The sequence below is a fragment of the Lithobates pipiens genome, unplaced genomic scaffold (assembly GCF_037356315.1).
Source record: "Lithobates pipiens isolate NorthernLeopardFrog02 unplaced genomic scaffold, aLitPip1_a1.2 Scaffold_10, whole genome shotgun sequence".
In the NCBI taxonomy this organism is placed as follows: domain Eukaryota; kingdom Metazoa; phylum Chordata; class Amphibia; order Anura; family Ranidae; genus Lithobates; species Lithobates pipiens.
The window spans coordinates 216,867,793-216,887,415 of record NW_027507686.1 but is presented as its reverse complement, the minus strand read 5'-3'; the positions used below and the strand labels follow the sequence as shown (position 1 = coordinate 216,887,415).

At 42.1% G+C, this 19,623-nt stretch overlaps 1 protein-coding gene across 6 annotated transcripts in view; it reads right to left on the bottom strand.

Moving 5' to 3' along the window:
* SPI1 (Spi-1 proto-oncogene) overlaps nucleotides 1-19,623 on the bottom strand; it is a 108,797-nt gene that overhangs the window by 53,893 nt on the left and 35,281 nt on the right. For 3 of the 6 annotated variants that reach the window (XM_077460985.1, XM_077460984.1, XM_077460987.1), the window contains exon 2: nucleotides 15,642-15,820. The exons of the other annotated variants lie outside the window; for them this stretch is intronic. In XM_077460985.1, the coding sequence (XP_077317111.1) occupies nucleotides 15,642-15,734 (93 nt within the window). In that variant the 5' untranslated portion in view covers nucleotides 15,735-15,820. The remainder of the gene's footprint in view (nucleotides 1-15,641; nucleotides 15,821-19,623) is intronic. 6 annotated transcript variants of the gene reach the window in all.

Sequence of the window (19,623 nt, the reverse complement as noted above, 5' to 3'; positions counted from 1 at the left end):
ACGTCAATTTTGTTTGGGAGCCACGCTGCACGACTGCGCAATTGTCAGTTAAAGCGACGCAGTGCCAAATCGCAAAAAGTGCTCTGGTCTTTGGCCAGCAAAATGGTCCGGGGCTTAAGTGGTTCATTTGTTTTTATATTCGAAGCAAACTCCCCAATCCATGCATGTGTCCATGCTTTATTTTGTTGAGAAATCCCTTTGCAACCCCCCCCCCCCCCCCCCCATCCTCCCTGGCATTTCTGCTCGTGGCCATCTTGAGAAGGAGAAGATAATTCATGTAACTTTTCTGCAATTCATCTGCCCTTAGTTCAGGCATGCAGGCAGATGGGTTTGCTTAGCTGAGAAAGCCCATCCTCCCCTCATGAAGAATCCTGAGATGTATGACATCATTTTACTAGGCCAGAAACCAGAATGTAACTGACGAAATGTAAAAAAAAAGTGTGAAACAAGTAAACATAAAATACCTCAATATCTATCTACTATTGCTAGCAGAATACAAATTAAAAATAGTTCACGTTAATTGAGAGAGTGAAGTTCTGCTTTGGCATATTTTATGCATGCCATTTACCTGTAAAATGTCATTAGTGTGTCTATACCCAGGACGATCCCTGATTTAGAGCAATGTCCCTCATTCCTCCTCATTTGTCCCTCATTTTGGTCTGATCTACATAGTTGTGTATAAAATGCACATTTCAAAAAGTGTTTCACAGTGCTAAACCTTTCATCCAATTTCTAAATTTGCTGCATTTGTAAATGTTAAAAGCCAATACAAAGGAATAGCAGTGGTAGAAAAAAAGCACCCATGGATTTAACTAATAATTTTTGTAGAATTCTACTTCAAGGGGGTGTGGCAGGGGTGTGTGTCCTATGCCTACATACGTTTGCTAATAGGTGTCCCTCATTCCCATCTCAAAAAGTTGGGAGGTATGGAATTATGCTACCTGTCTGATACGCCGGTGTAGTGTCATATTTTGCCCCCCATCGTAGAATGCTGCGGAAGTGACGTTGCGGCCACAAATTTAGCACTGCGCATGCGCAATGCATTCCAAATGCTTGCACCATGCATTCCAGAGGATTTCCGACACTGTAGCCAAAAATGTTTACACGCCTTTACAAGCTGTTACAGGCATTTGGCCTTTCAAATGCCTCTGAATATCCGTCCTGAACGCATTTTTTTGCGACTCAACTCAACTGCCTAGAAACCACTATAAACGACCCTGTGTACATGTACTGATAAGATAACATAGAGGAGAGTTCAGGGGCAGCTGAAAGAAATGCCCAACTGCTCCTAAACGTCCGTTTACCAGCAGCAGTGTACATGAGGCATTACACTGTTATGTTATTTATTCAGTGATAATTTGGTTAATTTGTTGCTAGTTGCACTGCACTGTATAGATGGTTCACTTATTTTTACCACCCCCAACTGCAATTCTCCTTTCACACTGGGGCGGGAGTGGCTTCGGTGGTAAAACTGCGCTATTTTTAGCACCGCTTTACCGTTGTTTTATCTGTGGTATTCACCCGCTAGCAGCGCTTTGCTGGCGGTATAGCCGCGCTGCCCCGTTGATTTCAATGGGCAGGAGTGGTGAAGGCGCAGTGTATACACCGCTCTTTCACCGCTCCATAGATACTGCTAGCAGGACTTTTTTTACCATCCTGGCAATGCACCGCTCCAGTATAAAAGCCCTCGGGGCTCTCACACTGGAGACACAGCAGCAGCTGTTTCAGGGCGCTTTACAGACGCTATTTTTAGCGCTGTAGTGCCTGCAAAGCACCCCAGTGCGAAAGGGGCCTAAATGAGCCCTTTGTTTTATTTTTTCATGCCTAGAAATGTTTTTTTGATAGTAACAGTATAAATGTCCACACTTGTATCTAGCTGTATCTGGCATTCATGCAATATGTGACAAAGTCAACAAACAACGCTTGCTTTGTGCACTTGTCCAAATCATTTGGTGGAGGGGGGATTATGGTGTGGGGTTGTCTTTTAGGGGTTGAGCTTGGCCTCTTAAGGCATCAGAATACCAAGACATTTTGGACAATTTCATGCTCCCAACTTTGTGGGAACAGTTTGGTTATGGACCCTTCCTGTTCCAACATGACTGAGCACCAGTGCACAAACAAGGTCCATAAAGATACGGATGAGAGAGTTTGGGGTGGAGGAACTTGACTGGCCGGGACAGTCCTGACCTCAACCCGATAGAACACCTTTGGGATAAATTAAAGCGCAGGCTCTTAGCCAGGCCAACATCAGTGCCTGACCTCACAAATGTGCTTCTAGAAGAATGGTCAAATATTCCCATAGACACACTCCTAAACCTTGTGGACAGCCTTCCCAGAAGAGTTGCAGCTGTTATAGCTGCAAAGGGTGGGCCAACTCAACATTGAACCCTACAGACTAAGACTGGGATGTCATTAAATTTAATGTGCATGTAAAGGCATGTGTCCCAAAACATTTGGTAATATAGTGTATCTTCAACCAGATGTCAAATCCACAAGCACTAATCCTAGTCTTAGTTGAGCCAAAGGAAAAGAGTCCCCTTTAGTTCTAATACAGGCCACAGTAACTTTCCTGGTGAAGTAATGCACATTTGGTGGAGAGGTGCCATAACAAAAAGTTACAACATTGCAGAGCTGTTGATATCCAGTGCAAATGACTGAGTTCAGGTATCTCCAGTTAGGAGGACTGTGAATACCACAGCATACAAAGATAATTAAGACAATTGTGCATCTCCAACCTTGTGCTAACAAGGTTGCAGAAGCCCCTTTCTGTTCCAGCATGACTGTGTCTTTATGAACAAAGCCAGCTCCATAAAGACATGGTCAGGTCAGTTTGGAGTGGAGGGACTTGATTGACCTCAACCTTACTGAACACCTTTGGGATGAATTGGAAAAACTATTGCAAGCCAAATCCAAAATCAGTACCTGATCTCACAAATTGCTCTTTTGGTTGACCAGGCACAAATTCCTACAGACACACATAAAAATGATGCCAGAAGCCTTGCTACAAGAGAAGAAGTTATTATAGTCTCAAAAAAGGGGCAACTCCATAGTAATGGTAATAGAGTTCGAATGGAATGTCCAACAATCATATATCATTGTGAATGTCGGGTATCTACAAACATGTGGCCATAGATAGGTAGAATGTTTTAAAAAAAAGCATTTTATGAAATGTGGAGCTACATGCATTGCTAGTTGCCAAAATTAAAAATAAACTTGAAAAATTAAAAAAAAAAAAAAAAAAAGAAAAAGAAAACGTGTCTATGTAATCATATTTTGAATCACATCAGCAGTGCTGGAGTTTGCATATAAATTAGAGACAATTCAGCAAAAACATAGCACTTTGCATGACCCACGAGAAGAGTAAACTTGCCGTGTTTGCACAGCTATCCTCATTTATAACACAAAGGTTATGGCTGCACTTGCAGATGATAGATCTTTCTGTATGTCATTTCTGTATGTTTTAAACCCAAATTAACCTTCAGTTTAAATCAGCTAACTACATTCTACGAGTGTCAAGCCTCAGCTTGAGTAAGAAAGCCTGTCCCCTGCCAGCATGCTACAGAGACGGATCCTTGTTCCCTGTGTGGGAACAGTCATCTCTCTGCAGAAGTCTGCTCTAAGTCAGAGGTCTCCAAAATGCAGCCCGGGAGCCGGATGTGGCCTTTGCTTGCTATTATCCAGCCCTTTGGGGTCTTATTGCCCCCCTGTCAGCAATAGTGGGGCATAGTTCTTGCCAATGACACCAAATAGTCCTGGGGTACTAGTCCTCTCACTGACACCAATGTTGGGGCACGATTCCTCCTCCTGATGCAAATGATGGGGCACGATTACTCCCCCTAAAAATAATGACAGGGCATTGTTTAGTCCCACTGACTTCAGGGAAATTTTTTCTCCCATTGGCCACAGTTTGGCCCCTCTAAAGTCTGAAGGACAGTAAACTGGCCCTTTGATTAGAAAGTTTGAAAATCCCTGCTCTAAGCTGAGTCAGAGCCAGAGTACTCTAATCAGGGAGCCTGAACTTTGCTGATCGCAAACCTACTGGTGTAACTCAGTGGAGGTATGAAAGGGCCAATTTACAGTGCCTTCAAAAAGTATTTATACCCCTTGAAATGTTCCACATTTTGTCATGTTATAACCAAAAACAAAAATGTATTGGGATTTTATGTGATAGACCAACACAAAGTAGCACATAATTGTGAAGTGAAAGAAAAATGAAAAATGGTTTTCAGATTTTTTAAAAATAAATATGTGAAAAGTGTGGTGTGCATTTGTTTTCAGCCCCCCTGAGTCAATACTTTGTAGAACCACCTTTCACTGCAATTACAGCTGCAAGTCTTCTTGAGGATGTCTCTACCAGGTTTGAACAACTAGAAGGTTTTTTTTTTTGCCCATTCTTCTTTGCAAAATAGCCTCAAGTTCTGTCAGATTGGATTGAGAGTGTCTGTTAACAGCAATTTTCAAGTCTTGCCACAGATTCTCAATTGGATTTAGGTCTGGACTGGACCATTCAAACACATGAATATGCTTTGATCTAAACCATTCCATTGTAGCTCTAGCTGTATGTTTAGGGTCGTTGTCCTGCTTGAAGGTGTACCTCCACCTCAGTCTCGAGTCTTTTCCAGACTCTAACAGTTTTTTTTCTAAAATTGGCCTCTATTTAGCTTCATCTATCTTCCCATCAACTCAGCCCAGCTTCCCTGCCACCACCATGTTTCACGGTGGGGATGGTGTGTTCATGGTGTTGTGCAGTGTTAGTTTTCCATCACACATAGTATTTTGCTTTTAGGCCAAAAAGTTCAATTTTGATCTAATCTGACCAGAGCACCTTTTTCCACATGTTTGCTGTGTCCCCCACATGGCTTCTCACAAACTGCAAAAAGGACTTCTTATGGCTTTCTTTCACCAATGGCTTTCTTCTTGCCACTCTTCCATAAAGGCCAGATTTGTGGAGTGCACAACTAATAGTTGTCCTCTGGACAGATTCTCCCACCTGAGCTGTGGATCTCTGCAGCTCCTCCAGAGTTCCCTTGGGCCTCTTGGCTGCTTCTCTGATTAATGTTCTCCTTGCCCGGCCTGTCAGTTTAGGTTTGCAGTTGTGCCATACTCTTTCCATTTTCGGATGATGGATTAAATAGAGCTCCGTGAGATGTTCAAAGCTTAGGATATTTTCTTATATAACCTAACCCTGTTTTAAACTTCTCCACAACTTTATCCCTGATCTGTCTGGTGTATTACTTGGCCTTCATAATGCTGTCTATTTACTAATTGGGTGACTTCTGAAGGCAATTGGTTCCACTAGATTTTAGTTAGGGGTATCAGAGTAAAGGGGGCTGAATACAAATGCACGCCACACTTTTCAGATATGTATTTGTAAAAAGTTTGGAAAACCATTTATTATTTTCCTTCCACTTCACAATTATGTGCCACTTTGTGTTGGTCTACCACATAAAATTCCAATAAAATACATTTAAGTTTTCGGTTTTGAATATGACAAAATGTGGAAAATTTCAAGGGATATGAATACTTTTTCAAGGCACTGTATATCTATGCATTGTGGCCTGGGGAGTTGGAAGTTTAAATGAAGTATACTTACCTAAATAGCTACCTGGTAATTTCATAGTGTGACCTGCCTGGTGCTGCACAAAAAAACCCTCAAACCCTTCTCATTTCTTGTCTCTGGTGCATACCTGCTTCCTACCCGCCGGTCGTCAAATGACGGCTGGGTGAACGGCTCTCGTTCTGGGTAGGGGCAGCTTCTTGAGGTCGGCCTCACCTAGCCTCATTATTACCCCCTAGGCACTTTTTGTGTCTTCATATCTCTAGAAGTTAATCCTAAATCTCCATTTTAATAGCAAAGCTGTATGACACTAGATTATGAATCGTGTTTTGGAGATTTATTTCCCCTGAGTTACTACTGCAAAGGTTTTTTGGAATTTATGTTAAATCATTCGATGTCACTCATCACATGTTAAATGTGCATTGTACTTATAAATGATCTGGAGGACTTCTCTTGGTAAATAAGGAATTTTCCAAAAAATAAAAAATATGACCAATGAAACGAAAACATGGAATGATTGTTTACAGTCTCGGGGGGGGGGTAAGTTTATGGTTGGAATCTTTATGCCAGTCACAGTGTCTTATGACCGGTTGCAGGATGGATGACGTGTGAGTCACAGCCGTGGCCCGCTCATAGGCTTTACAGCAAAATTATATATCAGAATCATCACTGTATAATCATTATGAAAATGAAGATAAACAGTTTTCAGAAGCTTTTTAATGTAAACACATTATATATTTTTCATTGTAATAAAAAAAAAATCATATTTTTATGGGAAAACCTAATCTGAATCAGTAAACACTGCAAACAAATAAAAAAACATGCCATTAATGAAAGTCTGGGGTCTCTTTCTCTCTCTGTCTGCAACCAACAATCTCAATAGCAACTGGCCATTTTGTTAGAATTATTATTTTTTTGTTTTAAGAATGTTTGTTCGATTTTGTAATCATTAATGGGTTCAAATGGAAGTTTGTTTTTGACTGCAGTGACGAGAAAATTTGAAGCAGCACTATGGAAATTTTTGACCAATCTGACCAATCTAAGGAATTTCTAACAGTGAATGTGGTTCTCTTTAGCAAAAGACTATTAATTCCAGAATCAAATGTTAAAAGAGAAGTACAGCCAAAGCTTGTTTGGCTGTATGTCTCCTGTGGATCACAGGAGTGCAGTTTGTTCTGCACTCCTGTGCAGGGCCGTCTTTAAGGCAGGACAAAAGGGGCAGCTTCCCTGGGCCCTGTCATTGTTGTAGGGCCCAAAGCAGCTGCCTCATACTTGCCAACTATCCCAGTTTAAATTCCCTTGTACCTTGAAGTTTTAGTCCTGTGCTGTGTCCCGATATCTCAGTGTGAAATGCTGTTTCTAATGCTGCCCAGCTCTGCCCTATTGTTGTGTACAGATGGCTCACCCACAGAGCCTGTGTTTACATGTAAATAACCATAATTCATATGTAAATAATGGCGGCATTACTAAGTAAATAGCTGCGGGCCGGCGACAGTGATATGTAAATAAAGGCGGCGTTCATATGTATATCATGCTCCCCTGCAGTGAGGAGATGAGGTACTGTAACCTCTAACAACCAATCAGTGAGCAGTAGTACTGTACAGTAATCTCTAGCAACGAATTAACAAGCAGAAATCATTTTGCTCAGTGAGCCGTAATGTGTGCTGTAACCTCTAGCAACCAGTCAGTAAGCAGTAATGATATGTTGTAACCACTGGCAAACAATTGCTGCCTGATCTGTTAGAGTAAACTGATTTTAAGTGTAGCTGCTATTTATTGTATGTCTCAGAGCAGGTGGAGAGCAAAATTGCATGGGGGGGCCAGACAATTTTTGCCCAGGGTCCAATCAATATTAAAGACGGCCCTGCTCCTGTGACCCATTTTTATCAGACAGCAGGTTGAACCCCTCACAGAGCCAGTCCAGGCACCCAGTTCAGCCTCTTAGCAAGCTGCTGAGAGCCTGAGCCGGCCGCTCTAAATCACTCCACAACACAACACTCCAGTGAGCACAGGGGGCAGAGCAGAGAGCTGGAGACTAATAGTCACCAGCTCTCTGCTCAGGGGGCTGTGAGAACTGAGCGATTGGCGGTGTTAGATCGCTCGGTTCTCATTGTTAGAGCCAGCGGGGGACAGCGGGGGACAGATGCAGTATTGGATCGATGCTGCATCCACCTAGGTAAGTATAAATGTGCAAAAAAAAAAAAGTCCATACTTCTCCTTCAAAAACAAACAAAATTTGGGGACACTTGTCAAGTCATCAAATGTACTGAGTATTTATATTTATATTTTTGTATGAATGTATGTATAAGGGGTCTTCAAAAAGTTTCCACACTTTTTTATATTTAATAGAGGTAAAAAGAGTGCAGGAACTTCGAAAGTATATGGCTTGCTTTAGCTTGTCCCTCAGTTCGATGGTTTCTATTTGGATTCAAAACAGCAAGACATGCACCAATGCAGTGGGATGTGATGGTACTAATACAACACACAGTAGTAGAGAACAAAGTGCATATTAAAGGATACCCAACATAATGAAACCTCCGTCTGATACATACAACTATTCATTAGGACATGTGGGAAACAAGGGAAAAAGCAATGGGATTGGTAACAGGAAGAGAGAGGGGGAAAGAAAGAGGAAGAAAATAAGGGGAATCCAGGGCTGGGCAAGGTAGGACCTCTCAGACATCTGTTCTCATGAGAACAGTCAGGAGAATTGGAGGTGTAAAAGTCTGTAATCAGAATTAATTCAAGGGGACCAGATCTTTTCAAAAAGTGCCGTTTTATCATTTATATTAGCCATAATTTTAACACTGGTCATCATCTAAGTGACTCGAGCCTTGACTTGGGATGAATCCAAGGTGGAAGCTTTCCATGCTAACTTGTGTTTCCTTATTTGAGTATCAAGCGATATTTGGGTAAATACTTTTTAACTCAACAGTGTTTGTAATCTCTTCCTTACTGAGCAGTCTCTGTAACTTAGCAGTCTCTGTAACTTAGCAGTCTCTGTAAAATGAAAGCTACTTTTCTTGATGGAAGGAGTAAAATGCAAGTTTAAAATATGGGTATGGGCATAAGGGCTGTAGGTTGGGTTGGGTTGTGGGTCTGGACCAGACGGGTGTGTGTCTATGAAAACTGGCCTGTGTAGGTACAGTACATATCCCGGTGCCTCATAATAATTCTAAAATGTAAGTCCAAAATGTTTTTTTAAATAATAGTTTGAGTGGGTCGGCTAAACCAGCCCCTGCCTTCTTGTATATATTGGATACTCCAATAGTGAGTTTTTTTCACCATATTTCTTGACTATCCCTGTGCACCTGAAGTTTTAAAAGTTCCTGCCTACCTTTGTATGTTCCAGCTCATCGTGTTACATTCTCCATATTATAAAATAAATAAAAAGTCCAACAGGGAGAATGGGAATCCTTCATAATGCCCACAGCAAGTGTGCCGAGCCAGGAACTCAGCACAGAAGGTTCACCAATAATGTCCCCAAGAGAAACCATCAGATGGTTTAACTTTTCAGGATCTGCCAATACTAAAGTACCAGATTTGGTTAGGCTCACCTTTTAAAATGTGTTGGTTAAAGACAATGCATATCGGGGGCCTGATTTAGGAATTCCTTTACACCATGCCATTTCCTAAAGTATCAGCAATGGAACAAAATTGGCCATGTACTTTTTGTTTTAGTTTTAAATAGAGTAGGAAATAAAACTATTGGGTTATTTTTGCTGACTGTACACACTTTGGGAAATTTCCCTTCATTTCCTGACTCAGAGATGCCAAGTAAGAGCAAATGACCCAAAGTAAGGGGAATTCCAATCTTAGACAGCTGTTGGCTGGGAATATGTGTCCCTACTGAAAGATTTCCCCTTACCTCTTATTATGGGGGCAGCTCTATGTAGGATTTTTCTTCTATCTCCCTGCTTGTATCCCCATTGGGAAGATTCACCCCTCATAACCAGGGCTTTTTTTCAGCGGAAACGCGGGGGAGCGCAGTTCCGGCACCTTCACCACTGACAGCAAGTGGTGCTGGGGTGTGCTGCAGGGTCTATTGATACTCACCGCTAGGGGATCTATTCTAGCTGGAGGGTATCTATTTTTGCATGGGGGTCTTTTGTTTCTGAGGAAGTCTATTGTTGCTGGTGGAAGACCTACTGTTGCTGGGGGTGGGTATTTTATTGCTGGGGGTCAGTTGTTGGGAGAGATCTACTGTTGAGGGAGGGGCCTATTGTTGCTGACTGTTGGAGAATCTATTGATGTTGGCTGTGGGGAGATCTGCTGTTTCTGCTGGGAGTCTATTGTTGCTGGGGGGCATTTTTTGTGGTGGGGTGGTCTATTGTTGCTGGCAGGGGCTCTATTGTTACTGGCTGCAGGGGTTCTATTTCCCTGCTTTTCTTGTTATAACTACCAAATTCCTTATGTATTACTTAGCACCACAAGTTGATACTTGGTTCTGTATTGTCTTAAAGGGCATTACTGGGAGGTGGGTAGGGGATGGAACCAAGGAACGGTGCTCGGAGGTGGGTAGGGGTGGAGAAAAGGGGTGGCTTAGAAAGGGGGAGTTCCTGCACCTATTCTCTGAGAAAAAAAGCCCTGCTCATAACAAATAGAGGGGATACAGGCAGCAACAAAAACTTGACAGGGAGTCTAATCCTTCCACAATTTGTCCAAAACCTTCAACAAAAATGTTTTTCCTAGAGATACACTTTAATAATTTGGTAATGTAATAGGTATCCCAGTTAAGCAGATGCTACCCTTTTTGACATATACAGGCTAATTTGGAGCATGCAGGTAGATAAAGAAAAGAACAGTTTCAGCTAATGGATTCAAGTTCAGCCTTTAGTATACAGTGAATGACCTGGTTACTGCATGCCATATAATTGACATTGTACTAATGGAATCTTAGTCTACCACTCTCATAGTAAACCGTATACACACAATACAATGCAGAAATGAGCGAACAGCTGTCATGTAATTGGCAAAGCTGATAAAGGAAAAACAGAACTATCAACTCATTGTTGTCTCGGTTATGCTACTCATGTAGAACAAACACAAATTGTAATGTATGACCATGTAACATATTTATTGCCTGGCCTGCTGTACTGTGAAAACGTTCCTTTCATGGTCAGAGAATGGATTCCTTATTTTACTGCTTAACCATAATTCCATTAAACATTGGTAAACACTGTTTAAAGGGGTTTTCCATGTTTAATGAAAAACTACGGCTTAAAGAGTATCTCCAGACCAATTTTTTTTTTTTTTTTTAGTTTTGAATTGAGTGGAAAAGGAATACAATCTACAAAGTTTTTAATGCAATTTGCAACGGTGTTGGGGAGATTCCCCCCACTTCCTGTCCTGAAGAAAACATTGTCACTAGCACTAGGAAGTGAATGGAAATCTCACCCAGAAATGTATTTAATAAATTAGGGGAAGACGTGTACCTTCAATATCTTTTTATTGTTGTTCATGTCCCATTGGTGTTTTTATTTTTACTTTCTGTCCCGTTGACAGCATTGTCATAAGGACAGGAAGTAAGGGAAAATCTCCTCTCTACTCCAGCAAGGCTTTCATTTTTCTACCTTTTTAAAACTAAGCAAAGCAAACTCATGCTTTGGTCATGCAGGACAAGGTATTAGGTTGACTTTTAAGTGGTTCTAAAGCCTAAACATGTTCTACTCTAAAGCATTCCATGCATTAGGGTAAACCATGTTTGGGTAGCAGTATTGCCTCCTCACCCTGCCTGTTATTTACCTAAACCTTCATTTGATCCAGTGCTGTGCCCTTCTGTAGTGCCGCTTTCCTCTCCCCCTGCTCTTACAGGCTTTGCAGAGGCAGCGAGAGCCATTGGCTCCCACTGCTGTCAGTCAAATTCTGTGAAAAGGGAACCAGGGGGGGGGGGTCAAGCTGCGCTGTCTGTATCTATGAACGCAGACAGGACTGAGCCTGCAGGTGTGCCACAATAGTAAGCGGCTTTCTATGGTGGCACACCAATAAAAGGAGGAGCCAGGAGTGCCAGCGGGGTACTTGAGAAGTGGAGACTCTGGGCTGCTTTGTGCAGCTCCATTGCACAGAGCAGGTACATATAACATGTTTCTTTTTTTAACCACTTCAGCCCCAGAAGGATTTGATCCCTTAATGACAAGGCCATTTCTTGCGATACAGCACTGCGTCACTTTAACTGACAATTGTGCGGTCCTGTGATGTTGTACCCAAACAAAAGTGACGTCCTTTTTTCGCACAAATAGAGCTGTCTTTTGGTGGTATTTGATCACCTCTGCGTTTTCTTTGGGTTTTTTTGCGCTATAAACAAAGAGCGACAGTTTTGAAAAAAAACATTTTGTTTTACTTTTTGCTATAATACATATCCCAAAATATATATAAAAACACATTTATACGGAGATTTGCCCATATATATATATATATATATATATAATATATATATATAATATATATAAAAACACACATATATATATATATATATATATATATATATATATATATATGTATATATATATATATATATATATATATATATATATATATATATATATATATATATACATATATATATATAATATATATAAAAACACATTTGTACGGAGATTTGCCCAGGAGAGCCGACCTGCGGCAGTATATCTTGTGTGAGCAGATCGGCAAGTGATTATTTAAAAAACGTTTCACTTAACAATCACTTTAAAGTAGAAGTAAAGTCTATTTTTGCACTTATATCTACAGGTAAGCCTATAATAAATCTTACCTGTAGGTACCATGAATATCTCCTAATCTCCTAAACCTGCACTGTTTAGGAGATATTCACACTGCATGCTGCCGGTAATGTCACTGGCGCTCTGAAGGGACGGCATCCCTGTGCCGTTCCTTCAGAGCCCTGTGCCGTGGTCCATGACTCCCATGGCGCGAGGCCAATCAAACAATGGCTGCCTGCGAACCCGGAAGGAAGACCTGGTAAAGATGGAAGCCCTTGCATACTAGCACATTATGCCTTTACCTTGCAGGGTTTAAAAAACAAAATTGTGTAGTTTACTACCGCTTTAAGGCCTTTCACCCCAGCAGCACATAATCACCTTCCATATTACCCCCGCCGTTTTGTTCAACCACCGAAAACGAGAAAAAAGAAGTCACTCTAGGCATAGCTTACAGGGATGAAGGCTCTTTCCCAGCCCCCATGTAAGGCCTCATGTACACTGCTGCTGGTAAACGGATGTTTAGGAGCAGTTGGGCATTTTTTTCAGCTGCCCCTAAATGCTCCTATGTTATCTTATCAGTACATGTACACAGGGGTCATTTATAGTAGTTTCTAGGCAGTTGTGTTTAGAAGCATTTTTTTGGAACACAAAAAAATGGGTTCAGATGGATGTTCAGAGGCATTTGAAATGGCAAATGCCTGTAACAGCTTGTGAACGCTGCTAAATGCAGTAACTGCGTTTCATTTAGACTTTTTTATTTAAAAAACAAAACAAAAACTATTCTAGGCGCAAACGCGGCCTAATGTGGCATTAAACACAGCTAAACAGCTGTTTTTAGATGCCAGTTTCTAGCTATCAAGTTAAATAGTTCAGGAGAGGTTAAACAAAATCCCATGGGCATGAAGGCTGTCACCAAATGCCAGGATGAGAAGGGGAATGAGTTACATGTTCATCCATATCTAGAAATACTGGGTATTTTCTTTACTCCCCGCACCTGAATGGAGCAGCTGTAGGGTGATCACACGTCCCGCATTGCCCCGTGACAGTCCCGCATTTTCCATGTCTGTCCCGGGCACCTTCATTCAGGCACAAAACAGTGTCCCGGAATGAAACTGACACTGCCACTCACCGCCAGGGCTGATCTGATGCCCCCGAAAAAGGCCGCCACATCGCCGTTTTATTCACTGACAGTACTTGTCTTGCCTGGGAATGTCTAGAGAGGCACAATCTCCACCCCCTGCTTGTGATGAGAGAAATCCTGAATCCCGCCTCTTGCGTGTAATCACTGTAGAGCCAAGCGTTGGAACAAGGTAAAATGGGTCTCGGCCAGCCAGGACAAGTACTGTCAGTGAGTAAAGTGCCGATGCAGTGGCCTTTATTGAGGGGCGTGATCAGTGCTTCTGGGTAAAGCGCGCACCTGCCGCCCCAGCTGTGCTGTGATTCGTTACAGCACAAGCTGAATTTTAGGAAGGGGGAGGGTGTCCCTAAATGGCAGTTTGGAAATGTGGTCACCCTAAGCAGCGGGGACACGATGAAAAGGACACGATGAAAAGGTGAGTGTGTTGTCCTGTGGAATCGCGCATTGAAGCAAACCTGTGCTTTGTCCATACAGAGCAAAATAGAAAGGTTGCAGCAGTTGCCAAAAGCTGATAGGACCTTTCCCTCGCTTTTAAATCTCCCAGAGCACCATGAGAGTTCTGTACTAATTTCAACTTTGTGAAGACCAAACCCAGCAATGGGATGCAACAAGCACCTCCCTGTCCCCACTTATCAGTGCTTTGGCCTGGCAAATTGCAGAGCAGGCATCAAACACTTATGAGAAAGTGGGAGAGGAAACATGTTCCCTATACTTGGAAGTGCAAGGCATTTCTTGTGGTTGCATTGGTGGATTTGAGGTTGGGTGTCGTGCCAAGGAAGTAGGTTTAGACACCTTATGGTACATGTAATTGAGCTTTTTATGGTTCAACTGCTGCTACACCCATGGGGGGTCCAAGACCCTGAAACAGATATTTGCAGATATAATGGCACTGTAAGGAACACTAACAAATAGCATGGGATAATTCTGATGCCACAAATGCCAACTTTAAGGGCTTCATGTGTGCCAAGGAAACATTAACCACATCATTATACCACCACCTTCAGCCTGAACCATTGACATTATAAAGGGATGGCTACTATATTACTGCTGTGTAAGACAAATTCTAACAGTGCACGGCACTAAGGCTAGGCTCTATACCCACTGCTCCTCTGAAGAGCTGTCTGCGTTTGGATTGATTTTCAGAGGCAATTGACAGGTAGAGAGGAGATGATGTGACACCTCCCCACTGCCGGTTTAAACCCCATGTTTGCTGCAGGGAATTTGTAGCACTTCCTTTTTCACCTGAATGGGTCATGTAATCGTGTTCATCGGGTTTGCTGCTCACCATACCCAACATGTTGGATGGCGCAGGCATGAAGCATTACAACCAAGACATGTAATTACCCCTATCCCCTGCTATTTCAGATTAAAGGGAATGTGTGGGTAGGTGCATCATGGAGCGCGGTCAGAAAACACACAGAGTGCAGGTGCAAAAACAGGAATTTATTGTAACAGAAGTCCAGCAATACACAACAGGCCTGGCAGGAAGGCAACCCAATCATGAACAATCACAAGATGTAACAGGAAGTCTCAGGGAAGCCGATAGCATCTGTTTCGAGGAACGGAATGCTGCCTGGCTGGTCCATACCCAAACGGGGAGGTTTCCAGGAAGGATGGCGTGTCCCGGTGCTTTCCCTACTCCTCTGGAAACCTTTCACTGACGGTAAGCATTGTCCTGTCCCTTTACTGCCAAATGCAAAATGCACGCTAAACTTGGGAGTCAGGGACTTAAATAAACTCTGCCTGACCCAATATGGCCATCAAAGTCACATGGGGTGCCAGCAACCAATCAGACGCTGCCTCCCTGTGACCGAGGAAACCATAGAGGAACTAGATTCCTCTCCACTTCCTCCTCCAACTTCAATGCCGCTGCAGATGAGCGCCACCTGTTCTGGAGAAAATAGACTGCAGCTCCCTAAATGCGATTGGGGACGCGGCTTAACTGCACCTCTAAACTTAGGCAAAAGGAATCAACACTGGCTAGACCAGGAAATGTTTTACCAAAAGTCAATCATCCAGGTTTAGTGAGCCTGGGCCTACTGTAGACTTGTATTACTCTTCCTCATTTTTGGTGTGCATTACATGCATTTTTGAGCATTTTTGTTAAATGCGATTTGTTCATGGATTTTGCATAATGAGGAAGAAACTTCTGCTGAAAGCTAAACCCTGGGAAAACGAAATGTCCTCCCACACTGCAAGGGCTAATTCCTTGTTTAGTCTACAGTACAGGAAAAGCAGTTTTACTTACCTGAACTTCCGCTCCCCTGGCAAATGGTGCTCCCCTCTGCTCCAGCAGTGGATTGTCCTTCTGCGTCCTCATGTCCAATGTAGGACTCTTCATCAGTCTTGGTAATGTCAGAGGACCTTTGACTGCCAGAGTTCAGGGGAGTATAGGCTGCAAGGGCTGATTTAGTAGTGCAGAAGAGCCTGCGGGAGCAGAGGATCAGGTAAGTAAAACGGCTTGTCCCCTTGGCATAAATGAGTGGTTAACCCTTGCAGTGCAGGAGCAGGTTTTCCTTGCACCTGATTGGGTACACTTTACAAAGTGAAGCTTCATCACATTTTACATTTACTAAGGAAAATGAGGGCAAATGCACTTGCAGAGTGCACAATCTATTTTCCATTAGTAAATCAACCCCATTGCATCCTATTTTCCTTCACCCACAGCTCAGATCAAACCTCTCTTCAGGTATCTTAATTCATTTTCACTACTAGTCCAGTTGTATCCATGGCTTCAGGCCAGTCCTGTTTCTTTCACTGCCATAACCTTCAATTATAGCTTTTTACATACAGTTGTTTTTTTTTTTTACATCCCATGCATATTCTTTGATTGCTTTCCGTTTATGCGACCGCCTTATGGCTGTTGTATCTTATACAATTTATTTATGATTTTACCTGAACATGATCTATATATATATATATTTTTTTTACATATAATAATATATGCACTATGACCTTTTTTTAATATAATCTTTTCTTTTTATTTATATTCTACAAATAACCTGGTTGCTTTTGTGTAAATTATGTATATAAAGTTAAATGTTATCCTTCAGTCTTTAGGAGGGCCAGACTGTGGCCAATGGAAGGTCCAGATGTCTATGGGGAAAAAACAATGCCAATGGTGTCAGTGGGAGGAATTGTGCCCCATCATTGGTGTTATTGGTCGCCATTGTTGGTGTCATTGGGAAAAATTGTGCCCCATCATTGGTGTCATTGGGAGGAATTATGTCCTATTGTTTGCGTCATTTGGGAGAAATTGTGCCCCATCATTGGTGCCATTGGGGGGAATTATGTCCCATTGTTTGCGTCATTGGGAGAAATTGTGCCCCATCATTGGTGCCATTGGGAGGAATTGTGCTTCAATGTTGGTATCAGTGGGAGGAATTGTGCCCCAACTGTGGCCAATGGGAGGTCCTGATGTTTATGGGGAAAAAACAATGCCAATGGTGTCAATGGGAGGTATTGTGCCCCATCATTGGTGTTATTGGACGCCATTGTTGGTGTCATTGGGAGAAATTTTGCCTCATCATTGGTATCATTGGGAGAAATTGTGTCCCATTGTTGATGCCATTGGGAGAAATTGTGCCCCATCATTAGTGTCATTGGGGGAATTGTGCTTCATTGTTGGTGTCATTGGGAGGAATTGTGCTTCATTAAAAAAGAAAAAACGGCGCTATTGGTAAACCCGACCCCTAAGCAGCAGCTCAAACCGTTATACAACGCCTCACAAAATATCCATATACAAAAAGCCGTGCTAATACATGAAAATAAATTATTTTAAATATTGACAATTGACAATTGTCAATATTAAAATAATTTATTTTCACGTATTAATTGTGCTTCATTGTTGGTACCAGTGGGAGGAATTGTGCCCCATTATTGGTGTTATTGGACGCCATTGTTGGTGTCATTAGGATACATTTTGCCTCATCATTGGTATCATTGGGAGAAATTGTGTCCCATTGTTGGTGTAATTGGGAGAAATTGTGCCCCATCATTGGTGTCATTGGGAAGAATTGTGCTTCATTATTGGTGTCATTGGGAGGAATTGTGCTTCATTGTTGGTGTCATTGGGAGGAATTGTGCTTCATTGTTGGTAGCAGTGGGAGGAATTGTGCCCCATCACTGGTGTTATTGAATGCCATTGTAGGTGTCATTAGGATAAATTTTGCCTCATCATTGGTATCATTGGGAGAAATTGTGTCCCATTGTTGGTGTCATTGGAAGGAATTGTGCCCCATCAGTAGTGTCATTGGGAAGAATTGTGCTTCATTGTTGGTGTCATTGGGAGGAATCGTGCCCATTCATTCTTGTCAGTGGGGAGAATTATGCCATACTGGTATCAGTGGATGAAATAGTGCCTCAAGGGCCAGATAAAAGTAAGCCCCATCTGGCCCCCAGGCTGCAGTTTGGAGACCACTGCTCTATATCAATATAGATTTGGACAATTACTGAAGGGTCATGAACTTTTCTACCAACACTCACCCCAAAAAATGCTACATTTCCTATTTTGTAAAAATACACTAAATGGCACAAAATAGGTAAGAACCCCATACATCACAATGAATGGAATTTTTTTTTTAAATGCCTTTTCATGCAGTAAAATATATGCTTTCTATTGCAGGAAAAACAATCCTGTGCAAAGGACAAATATATTATGAAGCATGCAGGATTTTGATATTCTCTGGGAGTAAAAACTATGCTGCTGGTGTGAACAGGGTGATGTGGCTGTGTGTAACTGAGCCGTTTTGAGAGCTATTGAATTTCTGTTAATGCAAAGACATCCTCTGTATTTCCTGCAGTACCAGAATCTGGTATTCCCCGGCTCCATCTCAGCATTACAAATCTGTGACAAAACTATCGGTGTCCGACCACAGTTCAGACTTGGTAATGACTAAGAGCTTGTTCGCACATAGTGCGGTGAGTGGAGTTTTTTTCCGCACTGGCTAAACACCACCACTAGGGCACATAGAGACACGCCAGTATCTGTGGGGCAGTACTCTGCCCACTGTTGAACGCTCACATGGTATGTAAAACTTTTAGGGTACCCTGCCTGCTGGCCGCTAACATGCAAACATTTGGAACCTATTCACGTCAGCGAGAGCTTCTAATATTGTGTATAACACATGCCCACTGATCTGCTCTAACATTTTAAATCTTTATTAACTACTTCAGCCCCAGAAGAATTTACCCCCTTCCTGACCAGAGCACTTTCTGCGATACGGTACTGCGTCTCTTTAACTGACAATTGCGCGCTCGTACGACGTTGCACCCAAACAAAATTGACGTTCTTTTTTTCCCACAAAAAGAGCTTTCTTTTGGTGGTATTTGATCACCCCTGCGGTTTTTATTTTTTGTGCTATAAACAAAAAAAGAGTGACAATTTTGAAAAAAAAAAGCAATATTTTTTACTTTTTGCTATAATAAATATCCCCAAAAAATATATAAAAATAAAACACACTTTTTCCTCAGTTTAGGCCGATATGTATTCGTCTACATATTCTTGGTAAAAACAAAAAATCGCAATAAGCGTATATTGATTGGCTTGCGCAAAAGTTATAGCATCTACAAAATAGGGGATAGATTTATGGCATTTTTATTATTCATTTTTTTTAATTAGTAATGGCGGCGATCTGAAATTTTTATTGTGACTGCAACATTATGGCAGACACATCAGACACTTTTGACACTATTTTGGGACCATTGTTATTTATACATCGATCAGTGCTATAAAAAATACACTGATTACTGTATAAATGCCACTGGCAGGGAAGGGGTTAAACACTAGGGGGCGATCAAGGGGTTAAGCGTGTCCTAGGGAGTGATTCTAACTGTTGGGGGATGGGCTACCTAGGATTTGACAGCGATCACTGCTCCCGATGACAGAGAGCAGTAGATCACGTCACAAGTCATGTCACACGTCATGTCACAAGGCAGAGTCGGGAAATGCCTTGTTTACATAGGCATCTCCACGTTCTGCCGGTCCGTGACACGATCATGGGACACCGGAGAACATCGAGTCTGCGGGTCCCGCGAGCATGGTCATGCGCCCACAATGCTACGTTTTAAAGGGGACATACCTGTAAGCCCACTCGCGCAGCCGGGCCATTGTGCTGACATATATCATCATGCAATGGTCGGCAAATGGTTACAATTACCCAATGGGCTTGATTTACTAAAACTAGAGAGAGTAACATCTGGTGCAGCAGTGCATGGTAGTCAATCCGCTT